We start from the raw sequence: 25,726 nt of genomic DNA, 5'->3' as shown, positions 1-25,726 counted from the left end.
AACATTACACCTCGACAAATGTATGTCACTAATGTATTCGGCGATTATGTATTTCTTTCAACGTTGAGTTCATACAAAACATTTTCCCGTTTTATATTTTTGTACTCTGAACTTGATAAAATATCGTCCTTCCTGATTGCATTTTTATCTCCTGTTTATTCACCTTCATTTATGTTTGTTTTTGTTACGAGTGTCTTCATTTTAATCTTTGGGGTTTTATCAGTTGAAATATGATTCTCCCCTGTATCAGGTTAAAAATCCGTTTCGCAAACTACACCACGCGTTCAAAGGCCCTCCAATAAAGGACTGGGCTGATCAAGTTTCACGCCTACCTCAGAGTGGTGATCAAATGTGTGGCTAATTAATGTAACGACACTCCAAGTCATATTCACGCTAGACGAGGGGAGCAAAGGACTCCGACCATGGTGGATTCTAGTACGTAATTTCTTAACACGTACTTTCTCTAAGTGCAAGCTTAATTTAGCCCGCGAAGAGTTGTTGTTGGCAAAAGTGTCAAGTGTACAGTCTAGGAGATACTTACGGTTTGATGGCTTGTTAAACTTGCATAAGAGTTTTGTTATAGTATAAAATATAAAACATCTAGTATGAAAGTCTTAAGTATTTGAACGTTAAAATAGAACGGTGAAAATAATGTTCGTGGCTGCCAGATTTTATGACACAAATGTTAAGTTGTGTTGATTAGTAATTATTAGACGTTAAATTAAATTTGCAACCAATACCATGATTTGTGATCCAGGTAGCAAATTCTAATATCTATATAGAAGGTATCTTAATGCCTTCTCTTTCCACGCAATTTCTCGTGACGCAGGTGGCATGATCAACATCCCATATATCCTTGACGGGAACACATCCATCTGCATCTAAGGCGATAGCGACGTTTACTTGCAAAGTTTTCTTAAATTACTACCTCGGTTTGTTTACATTCACTTCTTAGTAGTATCACAGTATAAATATATTTTGTAGTATAGAGTAGCTTGGGTTTACGCAGTCTATGTCGTCTATTCATATATCTAGTATTAAGAAAATAGCTTATAATATCTAGTCTTAATTTCAAATCAGATTTTTGGTATATGTAGTATTTACAGAAAGACAAGTATTAATGTTAAAAGATATGTACGTTCCATTTATAAATCAAAACTCGTATCACACTGACTCATAAAATATCCGCTCCATATTACAAGAGAACGCGCTAAATCCCGCTCCCAAGGAACCGTACGGAACCCACTTCTATTAATTATGTTAATAAAGTGCACAACCTCTGACACACTTGCCGCTCCTATTTTCTAGGGACTACGTATAGAGGTTACACACGCTCCACGTACTGTAGACGCGGTGACGCCGAAACTGCTCATATATTACATAGCTATAGATATCAACAAACATGCCTCAAATATGCCCGCGTAGGAACTTGATTCGCTTTTTGATAATTTTCAACCTTCGAGCAACTTTAGCTATTAAACTGTTTTCATAAAGTTTAACGATAGGAATGAGTCTGAGGGAGATTTGCAAGCTGTTGATTAAAGAATCTGGTCTGGCATTTAATTAAAAATCGTACGGTGGGTAGTATGTACGAAATTTTATAATTTCAAATTCCAAGTAATGTAATATTTGTACGGTGTCTTCGCGTGTATAGGTAGGTATTTTTTTTATTCAAAATTTTATAGGTACGCTTTTTGGAAGTTGCGTTGGAACTTGGAACGTATCCAAGTTATATATAATTCACCTACCTAACAAATCAGATTATATTAATTATCCAATTATTTCCAACTCTTCAATTCATTCCCCTTCACTCGGTGTTTTCTCAAATAGAAAAAATGTTTGAAAATGGGTGAGTGCCGTTGTATAAATAGACATCGCTTTCGAAGTCGGACATCGTGATCATCAGATTTTGTATATTATAATAATATATAATGTACATCATGTGTTAAAGAATTTCACAAATAAACTCGACCGCATGAATCACCTTGGAAAAACTTGCGAAGTAAAATTTACCGTCTTCTACCAGCCTCAATATAAACTTAATCTTATTAACACATAAGAAATTATGTGTTTATAAATATATTGATATATTAGTAGAAAACTGATAAATACATTTTATATAATAATTAAAAAAGGTATATTCATAGTCAGTATTAGAACCAAAACAGATCCTTGTAGAACTCCAAATATAATTAAATAATATTTCACCCAACAACCCTTTGATGTTTCACAATGAAAGTACAAATAAGTAACTTAATATAGATATAGAGCATATAATTTATTAAAATTAAAATAGAAAAGTTGAAAGACGAATTTGCTTTTCATTAATTGTTCAATGATTGCATTGCTGTACGAAAACTTTTAATTAGCTCCCTTTCATCCATAGAATCGCTTGCACTGAAAATGCCAAGTGGCCGAAGGATGAATAGTTTATTTCTGTTCTATTTGTTAACAGAAACTTTCAATTCTTCATTCACATTCGAGAGATCAATTCATTAGTATCAGTTGAATGCGTATATCGGAACCATCCCTAAATTATTCCGGATATATGTTGTGATTGAGCTCTTGAATTCACACAATGATTTCCAGTCGGACGTGCCTCGACTACCTTTAATTTGACATAGTTCTGTATCAATTTTCCGCGTTTGGATTTTGGCAAAAGCATTAACACTTCCATTTGTTAGCTGCACTCTATTTGTCGGAATGATTTTAACAAATATGGTAACATTTTCAATACTCACGCAAATTATATAAAAAAAATTCTGTTCAACAATACCTTGTACTCCCGCTCCCGTCCCGCTTTTCGAGGTTTTTGAACTTGGTAATAGTGTTTCTCAAAAGTTACCGTTATCATGATATTCTTTTTATTTCTTTCTTAAATGTTCACTTTTGTACGAGTTCAAGGAGGTTTGTAGGGCTTCCGCAGGTCTTTTATAGTTTACTTTTTGTCCCGTTGTTTACAAAGTTTATTTTTATCCGATTGGGAGATTAATGGATGATTAAAAAAATAAAGTCATTCATTTTTTTTTTACTTTCTTATTAAATACAGTGGTAAAATTCAAGCAGCTCTACAAACTTATTGAATTAAGATAGTAGTGAAGAGATAGTAAGTAAGAAAATACTATTTCAGTAATAAATCCAAATACATTAAAATAGCATAGTACCCTTGAGCTAAAGGATATTATCGGAAACTAATTATAGGGCAACGTAATATAACCTTTCAGTCTTTATTATCTAGTTTAGGTTCCAATTACTTTTGTAAAGGTTGCATTTAAATATTCTGTTTAGACTGGCGTTTGTTTTAGAATTTAATTGAATTTTTTATTGAATTGTATGGTTGAAGCTTAGAATTTCCGATTCGACAATTAAGTCTGGTTAAACTTTTATCGAAATAAATTAATATTAGGCATGATTTAATTATTTAACATATCGGCAATAATATTTGGAAATTGCTATTTATTTGTGGCAAAATTAAACCAGCTATTTTAATCATACACATCTTGAAAATGTTATAAAAGCATCCGTTGTTAAGTGTAAAAGTATTTCGTTTTAATAATGTTCAGGTGGTTGGAGTATTCAAGCCATTATGTCCGTGTCCGGAGGTTTGATTGGACGGATTGATTATTACATGATGGTTCCGATTGTTATATTCGGCATTAATATCGCAATTAGTATTGATGGAATTGCCAATTTCCATTTCCATCCTCTTGTCATTTGGTTGACGACCGACCTCAGGATTGCGGAGTACCACTCGATTTGCGGAACAAAGCTTTGACATAATTTAGTTGTTCCTGGCTTTTCAATCATGTTTTTATTAATGTACAAATCTCTTGATTTTGTTGTTCTTTGTGTGGCATATCAGACACAATTATTGTTTATCATATTTGTTCCTTTTTAAACGTTATTTTAGAATCTCTTCATGGTTATCACCTTCATTATTTCACAAAGTGCCGAAAGCCGTTTATTAAAAGGTAAAATTACTACCCTGATTTACCCGTGAATCAGATTCGCTAAGTACATTGACTCACAAAATTGCGCCTGATTAAATTACGGTGGAGTTTTTGATGTCACCTGACCTTTGTTAATTGCATGATGGTGTCGTGACCCCAACAGCTGAGTGGTGAGTGTGACTCACGGAGCAAGCATTTGAGAGCAGTTGCTTTTTCGAAGTGTTTTTAAGACTTGTACTATGCTTATAAATTTATAAAGAATAGAAAAAATTCGATCACGAGGCGGGACTCGAACCCGCATCCTTCGCGCCATTCCGGGGCGGATGCCTGACCAACTCAGCCACTCGTGACCCGCCAGAGCAATCGAATTTATTCTATTCTTTCAGTTTTATGTGTCTGAAGGGACACACCGCGCGCCATCTATTGAGATGATTAACAACCAATTTCAACCAATATGAAGCACTTTTCAGTGAATACAATATTGTAACGATGGAAGACGACCTTTTTTGTTGAATTTATATTTTTGGTTTTATGGCATTCAAATGCTTTATAAATATAAATTTATAAAGAATAGAAAAAATTCGATCACGAGGCGGGACTCGAACCCGCATCCTTCGCGCCATTCCGGGGCGGATGCCTGACCAACTCAGCCACTCGTGACCCGCCAGAGCAATCGAATTTATTCTATTCTTTCAGTTTTATGTGTCTGAAGGGACACACCGCGCGCCATCTATTGAGATGATTAACAACCAATTTCAACCAATATGAAGCACTTTTCAGTGAATACAATATTGTAACGATGGAAGACGACCTTTTTTGTTGAATTTATATTTTTGGTTTTATGGCATTCAAATGCTTTATAAATATAAAATTATAAAGAATAGAAAAAATTCGATCACGAGGCGGGACTCGAACCCGCATCCTTCGCGCCATTCCGGGGCGGATGCCTGACCAACTCAGCCACTCGTGACCCGCCAGAGCAATCGAATTTATTCTATTCTTTCAGTTTTATGTGTCTGAAGGGACACACCGCGCGCCATCTATTGAGATGATTAACAACCAATTTCAACCAATATGAAGCACTTTTCAGTGAATAAAATATTGTAACGATGGAAGACGACCTTTTTTGTTGAATTTATATTTTTGGTTTTATGGCATTCAAATGCTTTATAAATATAAATTTATAAAGAATAGAAAAAATTTTTTTTTTTTTTCTATTCTTTATAAATTTATATTTATAAAGCATTTGAATGCCATAAAACCAAAAATATAAATTGTACTATGCTTTCTTTAGTGTAGGAATTGGATAATTGGCTAGGTCAGGTTAGGTTAGATGAGAGGAGGAATTAACGAGTAGGCTATCCTCGTATTAACAGGTTGTCATAAGGGTGACCGTATTTTCATCTAACTTTATAAGTCTAACGTTAAAACCTAAACACATAAATGAATAAGATCTGATTGACCCGTCTGACTACTATTTTGTATAGATGCCAGCTCAATTGTGTCTTGTAGTATTAGATATAGAACCACCAGCTGCTAAAGTCAAATCTCCAAACGCAAAGATGTCCATAAATAGATTATGTGTACGTGAGAATCTTTCCGCAGCACCATTGTATGTAAATCAAATTCAGACTAGCTCTTTGACGTGACAAAATGGAGATTCACGTGGTAACTTCGCGGTTCATAAAATGCGGAAGCTTTGAGCAAGCAACGCTTTGATTTTCCAATCGTCCAGCGATAGGCCCAGGGAACGGAAACCTCGATTGTAGGACAGCTCACGTGTAAAAGGGATCAAGTTACACAGGACGTTGATGCAATATATGAAATATGAAACATTGTAGGTTTTTATGCGATGCGACGTGGTTTTTGGGGTACTAACCACTATATGACGCATATTCTCGATTGCTCTTCTATAAAATTTTATGTAGTATATTTAGAGAAACATTGAATGTTTCAATAGTAAAAATTAGTCTTTTACACGTCTATTATACGTGTTTGATGGACTGATATTTTAATCTAGCGGTTTTGTTGTTTTCCTCTTACAATTGTACAGGAAAATGTACAATAAATGTACAATAAATGTACAAATAGCCACAAAATTAAGTACTCCTTACCCGAAAAGCCGCACAAAATTGAAAACATAGGGAAATGCGGGGGTCTGTATTCTGTACAAGTCATGTTGGTCGCATAATTAATTTTAATAATAATACTGTTTATGTTTTCGCGCAAAATATAAATGGCGCGCAATCATTTGTAGAAGCGGGTGCACGTGACGTTTTTAACACGCTTATTGCAAGTGTACGATGAAACGGATAAACAGATTTTCATGGAGTTCTCTATTCGTTTTGAGAAAATTACTGTTTTTGTCACAGTTGAACAATCTTGTAGATAAATACTATTTCCACAAAGCACTTGCATCAATCAAGAGATATTAATCACCTAAATTAATACAATTGAATTCGACAGCAATTTCTTCATTTACGTCAAATGTTATGTACTCTATAATTCGTGATAGCACAATCTGATAATGTTTATCATCTGTTTATGACGTCACATACGTAACATTGTAGACCTTATCTCATTGTATACAACAGATTTTATCTGAAACCAAATTTGGCATCAAAACAATAGGTGAGAATGGTCAATATTGGATTTGTTTGCGAGTTTAGTAACCTGACCGGTATCATTTTGCAGTCGGCGTTTTATTGGTATTCAACTAAGTTGAACCCGCAACTTCACTCGCCTGGTGAATACCATAGATCTAATCCGAATGGATTAGATAGTTTTGTTAATCGAGAATATAATTTATCTATCGAAAATTTCATCTTTATCCGTGCAGCCGTTTTTTTTGGGTAAAAGCGTAACTAACATCCATCCATCTACACAGTACATTTGAATAGTAGGGGACTGACTGACCCTCTGTGAACTTCATACCGTGTCATGAACTTTCTTCGTAATTTTTAGTTGGGGGATTTTTCCACGGACTTAATAGTTATTCTGCTGTTCGGGGCGGTGGCAAATCCAACAATTCAACGATCGTAAAAATGGCACCAGCCGTTCTTGAGTACCTAATGATATAACTGAGCCAACAATGTTTTATACATATAGATTTGTACTTTTTCGCAATTCGTACGCTATGCATGTAGTTTTAGGGTTCAAAAGAGTTTATCTCGATGAAATTTTGGACAGAGCAAAGTATTTTAATCAAAATTATCTCCAAGATATGACCAGAATAAATAAAAGGTACATGTGGTTCGTTAATAGATACTCATGTAACCGCAACTTTTGCAATTATAAGTTGCTTGATGATGGAACTCATATTTTAATAGACTGCCGTAGTTACAACTGTTAATTATAATTTTATACGCGCTGTTAGTGCCCTCTTTGCCATCTATAAACAGTTTACTGGTTAAATAACGTGATTAAGCTCAGTGTTTAAAGAGCGAGCTATTGTAATGTGAAATTGATATTCATATATATTCTAGCTAATGTTTTCATCTATTACGTTGCAAAAATCTGACATTTCATTTCGATGACCTGAGTCTGGTTTCGAGGGTTCGTACACCTCAGCTGCCATCTAAACGACGACTTGTTAAGATAAAGTCTATCTTGCCACAGTTCGTCCACCGAACAACTGAAGGTGGCTGCTATGTGTTAACGAAATTTTTCAGATTTTTCAAAATGCTCTCCCTGTACATAAAAGTGTCGAGTAAGTGTAAAAATTAAAACAGCGATTTTATTAAATACACGTTAATGACGATATTCTTTGTAGTTTAATGTGAGAGAAAATGTGTCGGAATTTTCTGAATAACCAGGATATGGAGGACTCTCAGTTGTATGGTAGCATACATTTAACGGGGGCCAAAATAGAATTGAGACTTGAATTTGTATAATTATTTGACATTACCTATTTAAAATGCTATCGAATAATTTCAGTAACTTCATTAAATAATGCAGTGATTTTTTTGTTTTGAAATTTCAGTTTTTACACATGTACAAAAATATAGACCCGAGTTTAAAATGGTGTAGACAAAGGAACACAATTTTATATATAAAGATCTGTTTCAAAATGCTCCATGCTTACACGAGTACATGATGTGTACACGCATACACGCATCACGACATTGCGTTCATAAACGGTACACTTGATATCATAAAAGCATTTTTGTTCGATTTTGGAGCAAAATTTAGAGCGGAAATATCGCTCCAGCGCGCAGGCGTCACAGCGGAAAGGTATTCCACACGTTCCGCCTGCCTCGCCAGCGAGATTGATGTGTGTAGAATATTTTACACCAAGATAAGGGTCCATATGAGCACCCTGTATAGCGAGCGGTTTAGCGACGCTCCGATAGCAGGGTTTTAGTAAAATTTCTCTAATGTTATGAGAGGGATAAGCGTTCATATGTAGACTTTGATGATGACAAAAAATGGTTGGAACACCTATCGTTGTTATATGAGAAACGGCAGTATGCATTTTGGGTCGATACACCATGCTAACAGAGTAAAGGATAAAACAAGCAAACCTCCTTCAAATTAGATAACTAATAAACGTTAACATTTCTTTTTGAAATAAAAAGTACCCGTCGTATATGAACATCCAGACCGGTAATGTTAATGTAATAAATATTGGTAATGTTTTATGAGCATAATAAACCTTTAGATGTCCCGTCCGTAATTTACATAGTATTTTATGTAAATAAAATATGTACAGTAAACAGATGAATTTGTAATTACATTAAAAATCAGCGCAAGCGAATATTTGCTTAATTTACTGAACACAGAAGGTCTAAGCTGCGACGGAAACGGGTGAATCAAAAGATACAAAATTAAACATTACTTCCAGCCCAGGAGTTCTCTGAATCGCGTTAACGTCGTTGATTGCTAACTGGATCGGTATAAACCAATTATCAATTTATTTTGCAGGCTGCTCTAACTTCCTGTCCGGCTAAGCTCCTGTTGCTTGCACGAAATGCACGTCTGTCTTTCTGAGATCCAATTATTCTGGAGCTAACATCCTCACATGCGAGAACTATAATACCTATGAGAAACAATAAAATGTTGCGATATCGAAATTGAATAAATACGGATTTTTATTGCTCTTGTTTCACATTTAAATTTTTCCAGAAAGGGAAGTCGTTTGGAAATGTTTGTGTTTCTTTTGCTGCGTAAGTTTTGTTTTTAATTTTATTTTTGGGTATTGTTCATTTTGAGAATATTAATAGTATTATCATGTTTATGACTTTTTAATACGTAGCTTTTTCGTAATAATTAAGTAGGATTATCTTCTAAGATATTACAATATTATATGTATATCGAATGTCAGACCCTTACCTAACTGTGTAAGATAAGTAATACGATGAGATTTTATGAACGATCCGTTCAATATCACCCCTCTCATCCTATGTCAACCAACGGTACGTTAAATTCTAAAATAACCCTTCCGATATTTCAGTTTCTCCGTGTTTCGGATGGGATTTAAAACATACACTGGATATTCAAAAAAAGAAATTACATGAATTTAGATTAGACAAGCTTGTGTCCAAACATAGACACGATTTCTACGAAATAGACGGCAACAGCCCGCACAGCGAACAGCTGAAAAATTATATACAATTTGTGTCGAAACTTTCTGAGAATCTTATAAACAACGTTCATGGTAATATAAAACGCAATTATGAATTGAACGCAGACGAAGTGAAAACGCTCGACTATCGTTTTAACACTACTAATTTGGAATATGAAAGCATTTTGAATGAGTATCTGAACAAAATGGCCAAGGGTGCCAAATACAACGACAGCACAATATTCTTATTAGATTTCATGGATCTGTCCAACTTTTTATTACAGTCCGTGATCGAAAGTAATCTTGCAGATATCAAAGGAAAGTTTCTTTTACCAAACTCTTGGTACAATCAGCCTTTGAAATATACGATGTTGAGACAACAAATGAAAATTGTTATGAACGTAATGGAAATCACGATTTGTAGAAACTTATCGATCTGTATCGATAATGCGGCGTACAGCGAGTACATTATCGAGTGGCTGCGGCTTCTGCTCAACGCAGATGACGAGACTTTATTAAATTTCTTCAAAGCAATAAGTGAAATCCTTACCGAGAAGAAGCATACAATCAAAAGTAATATCATATTTCGAAGTAAATGTAAGACCACAGCGAAATCACATTCCTCACAACAGAGGAATATTCTAGACTTTCTTGATGAGGTTTTGAGTGGACAAGATACGGATATCTTCCAATCTCGTTACAAGAAAGTAGCTGATATGTTAAAGGGTCTGTTCAAAATTATCGACGATAATTACGAACTTAATTACGAAAATACCTTGAAACTAGATGACATGTCCCTAAAATTTTTCCATCTAAAAGACATTAGCGAAGATGATATAAAATATGCATTAGATACTATAGTAGAAAACATGCAGGTGAATATAAAAATATGGCCTCTAAATGTGCAAAATGAATTAGAATATGCATGGGAGCAAATAACTCTCCAGTAGAATATATCTCTTGAAATATTTTTGCGTGGAGCTGTGAATAATATATAACAAAATTTACATATTCGCAAACGGATTAATTGCACTCACACATGCGTTGTTTTTTTACACTCTCATACCAATAAAAGCTATCAATCCCTCCAAACTTGTAGCTATCATTTGTAGGCTCATATAGTACTCGTAGATTTTAAATGTCATACCTAAAAAAACACATTTGAATAAATTTGTCAGCCATTAGGCATACGATTCGTCCATATGCGACATAATGCGTTGCTCGAAGACTATCTCGCACGTTGACTCATTGTATACTCAACAATGGATTGAAAATGAAGCGATGTGATGCCAAAACATTCCAACCAAGTATCCATAATCAATGGTATTGTATTCTTACGTGACTAGACTTCGCCTTACGCTTGACGCGATAATAACTCGTATGTTTATTAGTAACAAATTTCATATTCTCTTCAAGGGCAATTGTGGGCTTGTAATCTTAATAATACTTGCAGGTATTTTGAAGTTTATTGACGCCGTGTTTCGATGATACATTGCATTATGCATGTTTGATAAATTGCTAAGGCTCGTTTAATTCGCGTCGATGGAACGCAAATTTGCTCGGAATGATTTGCATTTTATAAACTGCGAATAAAAATAGAGTATTAGCATTTTTCTGGAGTGTTCCATTTAATGGAAGGAATAAGAGAACGTTTCGTTTTATTCTGGTTCGTGCTGTTACACTAATGTCCATTTTCTTAATCGTCTTTATAAGCGTGAATCCTAAAATTGTAATTTTAAATCCAGATGTATGACGTCAGATAAAGGTTTAACTTGTTTTTGGCTATAACCAACGATAATGTAATAATGGTCTGTAATTAATGATTTTAAGTTTTAACGTATTACCCACGTGGTTTTATGGAAAATCTGGTGTTTAAAATATAATAAGCTATTTCGGCGAATTCAGATATATTTCAGAATGTGGTTGTATTCGTTATATGCTTATCAACCATCGGTGAATTAATTATGAAATTCTGTTCTTTTGTGTATTAATCCGTGCTTGTAAGTGATTTAAAAGTCTTTGGTTATTGTGATTCGATTATTTTGATTTTTATTATTGTACGATTTGATGATTTCAAATGGGAGATATTGGTTATAAGGTAATATACTATACTACCTACGTAACATATTAGGTAGAGTATATGAGTTTTGGAATTTCACTGGTTAGGGGGAGGCCAATATTCCTCGTGTATAGGAGTTAGTAGTATTAAAACGTGTCGCAGAGCTGAGTAATCGTTCCATACTGTTGAACTCATTATAAAATCGCATTAATGAATAGCAATGGCGTTTATAACATACTTAATTGACACTTTTTTTCACGTTACCGGTAATCGCTACACGCTTCGTACACTAGGCTATACTGTATCATTAGATTTAACTTGAAAATTAATATTCGCGGCTTGCAAACCTGCGCCGCGGCATTCCACTAGGGTACTATTACGTCATTTAACGGCCAATTCAATAAAGCTCAAAATCGCCTGGCAAAATATCCGATGTTACACCGGCGATACGTTGTAGGTGTTCGTTAACAGCAAAGGACCTTGATGTTAATTATTATTTTTAAAGGTGGTTGGCTTTTTTTTGGTGGTATTTTACGTTAAACGTTACAGCTGCTGTCGGAGCCTCGTAAGGATTTAAATTTCAATGTGTTAATAAAAAATGCTTGGAAAATTAATGTAGGAATTTATGATTTAGGTGCTTTGGGAATAGGTTTAAATTAGCTCCTATTTAGTTTCAAGCTGCGGTTTAGCAAAGTATCCTAACACAAGCTGCTTATGAAATTTTATCTGTAGTAAAATCTGCAGTAAATTCTTCTTACTCTTAGGTAAAAAGAGAGAAGTAAGTAATTACATTTTTGTATTTGGATGTAAATAAATAAAGCAACTTAAATAACATTAACCCAATTTTTGAGACTTAACTAATTAAATATATATTTTTCATGATATAATATAGGATGATAAAATCGTCACGGTCTCTGAAGACAATTGGTCCTTAATTTTCAATATAGACGGATGAACACTTAAAGGAAATAAATAACTATTTGTGCCTGAAATAAAGCTCGGTAGGGTTGTGAACTGTGAAATAGAGGTTAGTATTTTGTATGGTCCACACATAGCGGCGAACGAAGCCGCGGGCGAGATGCTACTATAATATTTATCGAAGCTTGTCACATCTGGGTTGAATCACAACTTCCAACACAAAGACAGCGTGTCTCATGCTTTTTTATCGATTTATTTTTGTACTCGCATCAGCACTAGCGTGTTTGATGCACCAAAATGATTAATAAATAAATGGTAAATAGGAGTAACTATTGCGAGAGGTATAATATTGAATTCCGCAATTTGTAAATTTGTTTTCATAAAGAGCAATGAGAGTGTAATTTTAGTTCGAACGAAGGTAAATGTCAGTCGGTTGATTGAGAAAACGCAACAAAAACAACATTCCAAGTACATTTCGTATTGCAATCATTTCATTTTTGGATTCCCTTCAACACTATCGTATTTGTTACTCTAAAATAACGAACAAACCAATGATAAAAGTAAGTATCTAATGCGAGAGGTATAACATTGAATACCAAAATTTGAAAATAAGTGTTCTTATTGGCTACAAATAACCACCCGTAGTATGAGTTCAAACGTAGGTAAATGTCAGTTAGTCGATTCGCAAAAAGCAACAAAAACAACATTCCAAGTACATTATGGTATCTCGGTGAGTCACTGTGCGCTGAGCAGTTTGACTTACATTATCTATGTAATTGTACGTGCTGAAAATTGGAATATTAATGAGCCAGTGTTTTATACACGAGCTAACAATATGTCTGGTTAGTACTCTGTGGTTTATAATAGACTTGATATTGGTATTTGTTTGCGTTTAAGCGTAACGTGCTATTAAAAAAATCAGAAAAATTTGTCGGATCAATTTTTTAAACAGATAAATATCAAATGTCTAAAATTAATCTAACGAAAGGAGCTTTTGCGTGAAGGATACCTTTACATGTGCCTTTACATTACAACTTTCACATTTATAATATTAATAGGACAATAATAAGAGAATAGAGGTGAAAATTGTCAAGTTAGTCTTGCATTTACTTTGACAATTTCACGTTGGATTTAAAACGAGTAGGCGTCGATAAATGGTGTACCATCGACTTTAATTGGTTTTTATGAGCTTAATAATAATCCTGGTTTCATGCATATAAGGACTGGATCGTTTTTATATTAAGTTATTTTATGACGAGTGTAAAGTGATATAAATAAACTAAAATCGTAAAACTAGTTAAAGGTAAAAGTAAGTTAAGACTTAAGGGTGCGTATAAAGCAAAATTACCAATCTTCTATTAGATGATACGTGTACTTAATATTCAAGACCAAATCTAAAAAATAAAATATATATCAAACTAGATGATATGTTCAACGATTCTGTTCAATCAAAAACATAAAATATTAAAATTTACTCGATAAAAAAAAATCACTAAGTTAGCTCTAATTTTCACACTTTTACGTTTTCTACTTGACATGGTAATACTTATTATGATTTTTTTTTCATAAACAATTATATTAAAACATTTGCAAGATATTTGTCAGAGCATTTTGTGTAATTACTTTTAGTTTTGGTTTTATCTGCGATAAACCACTTTTATCGTGACAAAACCAAACGTTTATCTCGAGAAAAAAAGAGCGCCAAAAGTGGTTTATCGCAGATAAAACCAAAACTAAAAGTAATTACACAAAATGCTCTGACAAATATCTTGCAAATGTTTTAATATAATTGTTTATGAAAAAAAAATCATAATAAGTATTACTATGTCAAGTAGAAAACGTAAAAGTGTGAAAATTAGAGCTAACTTGGTGATTTTTTTTTATCGAGTAAATTTTAATATTTTATGTTTTTGATTAAACAGAATCGTTGAACATATCATCTAGTTTGATATATATTTTATTTTTTAGATTTGGTCTTGAATATTACACGTATCATCTAATAGAAAATTGGTAATTTTGCTTTATACGCACCGTTAAGAAAATCTGTATCTTATTTGTAATAAAATACGCAAATTGCACGACATAGCAAAACATTTTTCTTGATGTTTTCACAAATATTTTAATACAATAATAGAGACACGACGATCTGCATATTGTACAAAGCAAGACAAAAAAAGAAATATTAATAGGTACCTTTATTTTTAACAGTAGCGTATTACAATCGTCATCTCCTATTCGCAATCTACCGACCGTCTGCATATTGTATGATCGTGCCGGTAACTCGCATACGAATATAATTAATTACCAAGTTTAATTGATCGCGAAATGTCTATTAACCTATCAGTTGTTCACTGAGATATATTTATAGTGACGTAATGTTGTTGTGACTTGTGACTTGTGAGCTATATTGCCAATAGAGCGTGATTTTGAATATGAGCTAATTTGTGTGCGATGTTTAATGTGATGAACCCATTGTTTCGGCGTTTCCTACGTGAGAGTTGTTCATAATTTCGTTCATATTGTTTTATGTTTTGGTGAATAGGTTAACTAATTTTACACCTAGATTAAACCTACCAATTGATTAGTACGTCCATAAATTATTATAGCAATGAAATTAATACAGTATCAAACTATTGTGGTTTTAATTCCTATCTTCCATTTATTATTTTACTCATAGTTTGAATTAAAAGGAGCACCTTCTGTTCCGGAAATGTCATCACGAAGATAAGTCTCTTTGTTAAATAGCTATTTAATGGGAAATAATGAGAATGTTTTGTGCGCAGCAAACAGCCTCGTTCTAAATATGAGAAATTCTAGCCTCTGTCTGACCTGTGGAACAGTTTTCATTAAGTAATAAGTCATTTAGATTATGAGCCTAGTTTCATAGTATTGCAGTTTACTTCTAGTTCGGATTCAAACGTGTTTATTGAAGTTGCGTCGGACTGTTTTTGTTTTATGTACGTGTTTTAATAGCGCACAAGTTGTGGGTGAATTAAACTTTTGCTTTGGGATTGATGGTTTTGGTTTAGTCGTGGTTTTGGTGTTTGTTTTGTAAATGGATACTAAAGTGCGGTACACACATTTTAGTTTTGCTTTACAAACGTGAAGCTATAATTTGCGCTTGCATTTCGGGTATCTAACGTCAACAATTTTATCAAACACTAGCGGTCCGCCCCGGCTTCGCCCGTGGTACATGTTTACGTTTTCTCTACATAAGAACCATCCTCGTCCTTCAAGGAATATAATAAAAAAAGAATTATCGAAATCGGTTCAGCCGTTCTCGAGTTATGCGCTTACCAACACATTTTGCGATACATTTTTATATATAAGAAGTTTCAAACAAAATGCGTTTAAACAGAGACAAGTTTATCTTTCAACTACAAATAAAGCTATTTTAAAATATTACCAACGATCTACCTGTATGTCTAAGCAAATAGCGGCGTTGAAATTGAAGATATCAATATCTGTAAGGCTCCGAATACATCACAAAGAGAGGCTCGTCTAGCTCGTCTAGTCTTTAACGAGAGTTGAGTGAAATAAATAAATAATACTCAGAATTCCTCGATAAAGAGTGCATGTGACTTAACATTGTCGTAACGCAAACGTTGTCAGCACTTATCTAAATGATTCCTTTTGATACTTGTGTTTGTGAGAATTGGGAACGTATGACGCGTGACTGGTTTGAATATCGTGATTTTGTTTGTCTCAAAACTGTTATTGTCGTTCCAAAATCCCTGTGGATATAAATAAGTACGGGTATAAGTATTAATTATTGTGTATGTCACAAAAACAATTGCTGTCTTTCGGAGCTATTTGGGCGTATTTACCTACTGGAAAAATTAATAATTAATTTCATTTGTATACATTATTAAGAAAAAAATATATATAAAATAGTTACAGCCATTTACTTTATACTAGTTTGAACTGAATAAAGCAAAAGATTGCAACATATTTTGAGGGTTATATTTTATACGGAAGATATGAATGAGCTTAAGGCTTATAGACATATAAGCCAACGGAGTAAACCAGTCTAAAAGCTCAGACTAGCGCCATTCAGTCTAGAAGGTATGAAATCCTTATTTACAGATTGTCTGTATAAAATCCCTATTACCTACAAATCATCTTTATATTAATCATGGAAAGAATTAATGCTATCTAGCATTAATACGATCTCCAATAACATAAGCTTTTATCGCAATTGGAATTGACAACATTTCAAAATTTTAAGCTACTTATTTTTTTATTTTAATGAAAACTAGATCAAAAATTATTATACACGTATTTTTTGCTTTTTCTAAATATGGAAGTTTTCATTCATCTTTTTGGGTTTTAAAATCATCTCATTCTAAAATGTCGTAAGCGCCAAATGACGTCATACATACGGAGGAATACATTTTTTCCTTTGCCACATACCTAGTTTAAATTAAAAAAAAATCTTGACAGTTTACATTTTGGCACATTTGTCACTTTGATTCGTCAAGCTTTGTAAATATTGTTATTTGTTATTTGCTGATCCAAATTTTAAACAAAAGAAACTTATTCACAAGTACTGATGATGATGACTTTATGCAGGATTTGTTAAGGGGTGCTGAAAATTTCTGGGAAACAAATATACTATCCCAAAAACGTTGGAAAGTGTTAAATAAATACAACTTTTAGTAAGTAAACAAAGTCTTTTATTTCAAGAAAATTATGAACACTATAGGCACTATTTGTATAATATAAATGAATTAGTCCAACTCCAATCAAATAAACATCACGCTAATGAGATTAAATTAGAAAACCAAAACACAATAACACGATTTAAAAGTTTGTTTACATGAATAATTCACAAAAATGACATTAATATGAAATTTGACACATGCCATACCCTGTAAATGTCAGTGATAGTTTTTTTTTTAACTTTTTTTAAATTAGGCTAATGCGCATTTTTATTCCTCCGTATGTATGACGTCATCATCACATTTATCGTTTTTATTTAATTTCTCTTAAAATATGCGATTAAAAAATGAAATAATTTTTTTTCTGTAATCGCAAGAGCAAAATAAAGAAACGGTTTTTTTCTTTCATGGCCTTATAAAAAATGAAATGTTGTCAATTATACCTCCAGTATTGCACGCCTCATAAGCGAAGCGTTGAGGTGGGTACTACTGTCACTTCGCGCAAAACATCTGATTTTTCAAACTTAAAATGTCTTTATGTATCATACATTGCACTTGTAAGATAATACATACACACACATATTAAGAAAAAACACTATTTTTAACGTTCATGATATTTTTGATGTCATTTTTGTTATTTAAACTAGTTAAAAAACAGTTTAAAAAAGTTCTGTCTTGGACGTCCGTGTGTCTGTATGTGCGGATCCTTTTTCTTGTTAACACGATAGCGACCGAAATACTTTACTAATCGAGTCTTTTTTTTTCTCTTACGCTTGAGTATGCTCAGGAATAGAACCCTTTCATTTTTCAGGGTCTGATTCGATGTGGTTTAATTGTTATTAAATAAACAAAAATAATAATTAATAAATATTTATTAAAAAAAAATTATGAGGCGTGCACTTTTGGATTTTCCAAATTTTTTAAAGTTTTTACTCAAAGGTATTGAATGCATTCAAGAGAAAACTTCTTTTGAGCGCTGCTTTATAAGTAATGCCCAAAGGTAGTGCAGTTCTTAGTTAACTGGTATACTTTAATTTACTGAATCCTAGTATTTACGTGGGAATTGTTAGAATATTGCGAATCAAAATATTATTTATTGAAGACATACAAGAACCGATCAAAGGAATGCTATAGAAGGGATTTATAAATCTTCTCACTTGGGAATTTTAAAGTATTTTTCTTACGTCTTTTAAATGTTTAGTTATTAGGAATTTGTATAACGGTTTTAAAAATTAAATATTAATATGTAATGTGGGCTTGCAATTGCTTTTGATTTGGAAATTCCTTTTCATGTTTAAAATAGACGATGAAAACAGAAATTATTTTACTGTCGCAAATGTTGCCAGCATTATTTAATACTTACACATTTATTACCACTTTATTCACCAAGTGTAATCCAGCAACACTTCATATATGTGTATGTTTTATTCACCTCGTCTTAAGAACAGATTGTCAAATTAACTGCAATCTGCCAGATTTGAATAAGTAAGTCGACAATGTGTGCTCGTAGTTTGCGAACTGACCTGTCTGATATTACCAGGGTAATAGAAGCAGATGAATATGTTATAGTTTGCTGGACTGGGTCATGTGGTATACTTGAAGTAGTATAATGATTTTCGGTATAGGAAGGCATACTTGAAGTACTATATTGATGATCATTATGAGGAATGTTGATGGTGTTGTGATGAATTGGTGCATTTTAGTATGTACTAGATATTTTAATTCTAAACATAAAAAAGTAAGCAGTTATAGGTATTGCCGATAGAAGTGAAATTTTTATAACTTAGATTTTTTATCAAACGAAATTTAGATTAAAACATGAGCATGTCGGTTACGCGAACCAATAAGATAATCCTCTGGAAATCTACTGAACGTAGCTAAAGAAGTTTACACTTCAGAAACGGTATATTAAAGATAGCTGTATATTATAATCTATCGTATATTCATATAGGGGATGTAGTGGAAACACAGAGCATACAGTCAATAGTTACGCAAATTGAAATCCATACTTATGCAGATCTCAATTTAGATTTCAGATTGGAAAATGTATAGCAAAGATACAAAAGATCAAACGACTATTCTAAACCCGCTACCGTCTCAAGTATATATTTTTCTACTTCGTAATCCAGCAGAAGCGCATTCATACCACTTAATAATATACCATTTAATAATTGCCACTTAAACTTCATTCAGCGTTTCAAGGAATAACAAATTTATTTTTCTCGTTTACAAAACTTCAACTCGTTGTATTGGTTTCCTTATTTGTAGCGAGCGGACCGTAAACACAGTGTAGTGGAGCAACGTCCCGATACCAAGTTTTGTTTGGTTTGTCGCGCTTGTGGTCACGTGTCTTGCTATACGGCGGAGTAAAGTGCACTGGGCTGTGACACTTACTGTTATTTCATTGTGTTCTAGTGGTTGGATAAAAATGTCGTAAGAGGAACGATTTATCGACTGGATCCTTCACTGGAACAGTTTATCTCAATAAACAATACACTTGTGTGTTTATAAAATTAGGCATCTAAACTAGGTATGTGCTCGCTTTAGTGTTCAAAGTGTTGGTTTAAGTTATTTTGAGAATGAAGCACTATTGTAATTCCCGGGCGTAGGTCTGAGAGTAGTGCATCCAGGCAATGTTAGGCATTTACTACCTCACCTTTGTTAAATCTTTGAGCCTGTTTGTTCTCGCTGGCTGCGCCGAATTTCCATTCCATCGGACTGTTCAGGCAAAGGAATATTTGCTAACATATCCCTTGTTACGTGTACAACATTTTGCAGGTTAGGCACCTAATTTTCTTTGAGCGCCACTGAAATACCGAACTAACAGTACTACGCGTACATAACAAGTTTAACTATCTATATTCTCTGTATATACTTACATCGTCTTCGTCGTCCTTAATTAAATGTAACGACGAGTATTAGCTTCCAGTTAATCTCATCGCGTCTGACACAACAACCGCGAGAGCGACATCGGATTTGTAAACGTTATCAAATGCGCCGTAACTAACGGGAACGCTCGTACGCTGCGGTCTCCATCAGCCAAGACGGGGAATGAAAAGTGAAATCTCGTGTGAACAATTAACAATAATCGTAACAATAGCTTTCGATTTACACGAACGGTGCCTTTTCACGAGCGAATGTACAGTTCTGATGGTGTTCTAGCAATTAGCCGGTACAACGGTCCATTGTATAGAGTATAGATTAGAGAGTTTGATGAGTAATGCGTGAGTCATGTGCCAGATATCGTAGTACAGACGAATGATCAAGGTGGACCTGTCTAATTGCATTCTCGACTTTTGTTTATGCAGTTCTCGGCGGCGCGACGCGGTCGGTTGCTTCGAAAAGTTGCATTGCCGGAATTTTGTTATACAAATTGTATTATTACGAATTTTTTTGGTTGTAGCTGAAATTGTTTATGTATTTAAGATTAGGATGTTGGAGATATAGACTGGGGTAGAAGCCTTTAAAAATAATAAAAAGATAAAAAAAATCGCAGTCGGATGAAACCCATTAGAAAAGAAGGGGAATATGATGAAAATAAAAGGAAAAATAAATTACGGTCAATCCGAGTTCGGGAAGAGGGAGGGGGGAGCTTTTAAGAGAAAAAAATGTTCTCTCTCGATTTCCGACAAAACTACAAGTCCTACGGAAAAAAGTTCAATGGAAAAGTTGTAGGTAATAAAAAGTTCTACAACATTTGTATTCACAATTTTTTCACATAACCTCAAAATTTAGGTGAAAAATTCAAAAAACCAAGTTTTTGGATTTTATTTTTAACTACTTCAAAATTTATTTTTTTTCTACGAAATTTGGTGGAAACTTACTTTATTATGTCCTAAATACATTGTAATTTATTTGATTGAAAATATTTATTTTTTCGCCTTATTTTGAATTAATACCAAAAAACAACCTAATTTTCAATCGAAAAGTCACCCGTCAAAATATCAGCTTTTTTCAAAAACTTGGGGAGCCTTTTATTCATTGAAATCTCTACTTTCATATGGTGTAAAAAAAAATAAACACCACCATAGTAAATGTTCTCAGGAAATGCATACAAACAGTGTGATAATGAGCTTTTACTAAATCAGGCACACTTCTCGAACTCTATATCTTCTCTTGAATCGGCTTTTCGGTAATATTTTAAAAGAAAAATAATTATCTGTTCTAAGTTTAACATTTTACAGCATATTCAAAAGCAAAATGATGTCGATAAAAACATTTCAGGTAGTTCGAGAAGTGTGCCTGATTTAGTAAAAGCTAATTTTCACACTGTTTGTATGCATTTCCTGAGAACATTTACTATGGTGGTGTTTATTTTTTTTACACCATATGAAAGTAGAGATTTCAATGAATAAAAGGCACCCCAAGTTTTTGAAAATAGCTGATATTTTGACGGGTGACTTTTCGATTGAAAATTAGGTTGTTTTTTTGGTATTAATTCAAAATAAGGCGAAAAAATAAATATTTTCAATCAAATAAATTACAGTGTATTTAGGACATAATAAAGTAAGTTTCCACCAAATTTCGTAGAAAAAAAATAAATTTTGAAGTAGTTAAAAATAAAAAACCAAAAACTTGGTTTTTTGAACTTTTCACCTAAATTTTGAGGTTATGTGAAAAAATTGTGAATACAAATGTTGTAGAACTTTTTATTACCTACAACTTTGCCATTGAACTTTTTTCCGTAGGACTTGTAGTTTTGTCGGAAATCGAGAGAGACCATTTTTTTCTCTTAAAAGCTCCCCCCTCCCTCTTCCCGAACTTGGATTGACCGTAATTTATTTTTCCTTTTATTTTCATCATATTCCTCTCCTTCTCTAATGGGTTTCATCCGACTGCGATTTTTTTTTGTTTCAAAAATTATCTGCTCTAGTCTAATAAAGGTGATAGAGAATCAAAAACCATGGTTATGCCAATTCATTTAGAATTGTCGTAAGCTTCGTGTTTGGGTTGATTAAATTGGTTTCCATGAGAGTGAGATAATACATCACATATACATACACATAATGTAACAAAATACAGATTTAAACTGGTTGCTCTTCTTATCTTTTACTCTTTCAAGATTATACCTAAAACTCCGCAAAGAAGACTTGGGTTTCAGAAAAGTTACTTCCACTCATCTATATTTTTCGAACTAAAAATCGAGCGTCTAGATATGTTTTTAGTAATATCTAATTATAGACTCTCATTAATTGGACAAGCTATCGTTCGCAGAATTCCTATATTACAAATATTTGCCTTGACTCAAATGAAATTCTTGTGACATTAAGAGTTGCGGCAGGAATTTGCTACTGTATAAGCGAGAGAAATTGTTCTCTAGAGTTGAGTGTATTTTGGGATTGTTCTTACAAATTTAAACTATGCAAATATACTTAAACTAGTACGTATTTTGAGTTATTTATAGGCCTAATTTTAGTATAGTTTTACTACATTTTACCGTCGTTGAGGTGTTCCTTCTGATTGTAGTCGTTTACCTATTTAGTATATTTATGGAACGGGGTATATAATATTTAAGTGTATAATATGTAATACTTGCTTTTCATAATTAATCCATAATAATTAATAAACATGAGACGAAGTATTATTTAAAAAACACAATTTTGGCCAGTGTCTTCTTCCAGAAAAATACTAAAAAATACGTATGGCACTCGGGGACTGCCGCGGTAAAGCTATTGCATGCTATGCCTTCAAGCCACACCTCCGCGCCCGTTGGAGTGGGGAGCGTTTTTTCGTTACGGAATTTCTGGATTCGGTCCCCGCGCCGGCCTTGACCCGCGATAGATGCTATGCAATAGCTTAAAAATATGTCACGAGTGCTTTTTAAATTATTAAATATCAATATTATCTTTTTTTTCAGGTAAGACATTCTTCTTTAGTTATTGCTGCAGCGATTTCGAAGCGAAACTGCACGGCGATGGTTTGTGGTATGTTTTTAATTCAATACAAATGTTTATAATATTTATTCAAAAACCAACACACCATACTCGTAATTATAATTCATTGATGACTTTATCAGCGAATACTTATATACGAATTATGAATAACATTAAAATTCCATACAAAATGACTCGCTCATATGAGCGATATTACCTAATACATATAAATTTTTGTACATTAAAACAAAATTAATATCTATTAAGTACAATTGATAAATCGGCGATGGTATTTTGATCTGCGTTTACGGAAAATTAATTTTACTTTTATATGCTTGTTGAATACATTTCTTTCATAATCTTCAAATTCTTTCACATTTCATTCATAACTTTTTCCTCATTTATATCGATGAGACGGTTTTCTGTAGGATAATAATTTCTTTTCAATGTAACAAAAGATTAACTTTAAAGATTGCCTTTATAAAATGGGTTCTTTGTGATGTCACTTTTTGTTCGGTTTTTCATTAGGTGCACTTACGTTTAATCTAGTTGCATTTTATGAGACTGCATTAATAACCAAGTATCCTATTCAAGACAATATCTAATCCCTTCAGTCTGCCTTGTATGCCTTATATTATGAGTAATATTGTATGTCTTCTGTTCTACAACGGGCAGGGTACAAATCCGTCAAAGCAGGCATATTGGTTACGGCACATATTGACATAATCTGGGATCACCGTAAATATAGTAAACGTACACATACGTTCAAAGGATTTGGCTTTAGGCTACAGCTAAATACAGTGGTTTGCATCCTAGCAAAGCTGGCATTATGGTTGATTAAACTCAAGTGAATTTGACGATGATTCAAACGCTTTTTGGTATATTTGATACTAGCTGCGCTCCGGGGTTTCATCCGCGTGGCTCCGCTCATGTTGGTCTTAGCGTGATGATGTATAGCCTATTCTCTATAGACTTCCTCGATGAATGGGCTATCTAACACCGAAATAATTTTTCAATTAGACCAGTAGTTCCTGAGATTAGCGCGTTCAAACAAGCAAAAAAAAAACAAACAAACTCTTCAGCTTTATAATATTAGTATAGATAATGGCATGAAATGGTTAAATGTGAGCAAAGATAGTAATTTCCCGCTCTTTCATTCAATTTGGTTCCGTGAAGGGAACCGCCAAAGTGGCCTCCGCAGTTATAATGTGATTTTAAACTACTTCCTCCGGTTTATATATTTATTGATTATGTATTTTCGTGGTTGGAACCATGGTACATGCTTCCGAAATTTCCTTTGAAACATATTAAGTTAGAAACTTTATGTGGGTACTTATATTTTCAACAGTATGTATAGATCCGAATTTATTATAACTCAAACGATCGTTGATTTAGATCGATCCAAAAACTACAAAGTTTTTCTTCCGATGTTTAAAATGTTTTCACTGTTTCACAATTCAAAATATAATAATTTACATATATATTGAATTACGGATTAAAATACTAAGAAATAGGATTTTAGTTCAGTTAACTCGAATCAATGTTTACAAAGAAACACGATGCATAATCGAAGTTTATCAACTGTGAAAATGGGGCCGCTATTTATTGCACGTTACGTTTTGTGTACTTATCGTAATGCCATTCATGGAAATAGGTTGTGTTATCCGTAAGGCTTGTAAGCAATGTTGATTTTATTGTAATACAATTTATAAATTGACTAGGCCGTAATCCACCACGCTGGCCAAGTGCGGGTTGGCACTTGGCAGGGTCACATGTAGTTGAACTTTTGATTTTTCGACTTGTCTGTTTCGACGTCACGATGTTTTTCTTCGCCGTTCGAGTGGTGGTGATCTTATAAAAATGCGCAAATAAATTGAAAGATCTATTTAGTTCCTGCACGTTCACCTGGTCTCAAACCCCGGACTTATCGATTTTAAGTCCGAGGTCCTCACCAGTCACCACTGAGCCACCACTGCTTTTGCCCACTCTGCACCGTCACTTATTTCAACCATTTATAGGGTGAAGGATCTTCGGTCTTTAAATATTTCAGTACAAAATCCCATCTACACCGTTGTTGTGATAATAGACTCACAGACTCGCATTTATAATATTAGTATGGACGATAGGAAACGCGTATTCTAGATAAGTTTTGTTTGACTCTCTTGTGCAGACCAACCAATGAAATACAATGATGAAGTACCATCGAATATTATACTCCCTTTATTTATTGCTTTGGCCTTTTCTAAGCGTGCGTCTTTCATCCCTTTTTGTACGACTTTTCCTCGTTTATAAAACGGAATAGCTAACATGTTTGTTGTTTTTCTTCTGTGCTCCATTTTCACAATTTATCCCGATATGATATGAACCCTTTGCGACGAACGTTAGAACTTAGATATTTGTATTTTATACATTTAGGAATTTAAGATTTTTTAACGGATGTTTTCAGAATAAATCGCTTTTAAAATTTGTTAATTAAGGGTCATTAATTTTTATTAGTAGGTAGTAGGTACATCATTTCGCTGATTAGCTTATTATGACTCTTTTATAATGATTCGAGGAAATTATAGGTATATGTGTGACTGAATGTATGTACATAATATAATAATAAATCCTAAAGCAGCGTACTGGAACGGTGATGTCATTAATTACGGCGAACCATTTGATTTATTGCAGCATACATTTGATAGATTATTCTTTCGATA

The 25,726-nt window shown here is 33.5% G+C and overlaps 2 protein-coding genes across 2 annotated transcripts in view; both read left to right on the top strand.

Moving 5' to 3' along the window:
* Nucleotides 1-25,726, top strand: part of LOC149491485 (Krueppel-like factor 6) — a 99,721-nt gene that overhangs the window by 29,021 nt on the left and 44,974 nt on the right. The window lies entirely within an intron of this gene.
* LOC149491486 (uncharacterized) lies at nucleotides 1,846-10,463 on the top strand. The gene is made up of 2 exons (XM_089700336.1): nucleotides 1,846-1,849; nucleotides 9,403-10,463. The coding sequence occupies exons 1-2, from the start codon at nucleotides 1,846-1,848 to the stop codon at nucleotides 10,461-10,463; spliced, it is 1,065 nt and encodes a 354-aa protein (XP_089556462.1).

The sequence above is a fragment of the Colias philodice genome, chromosome 1 (genome assembly GCF_061535455.1).
Source record: "Colias philodice isolate Cphi_HAF_F1 chromosome 1, ilColPhil1 Martin Lab GWU primary, whole genome shotgun sequence".
NCBI lineage: Eukaryota > Metazoa > Arthropoda > Insecta > Lepidoptera > Pieridae > Colias > Colias philodice.
This window is presented reverse-complemented; position numbering and strand designations above follow the sequence as displayed.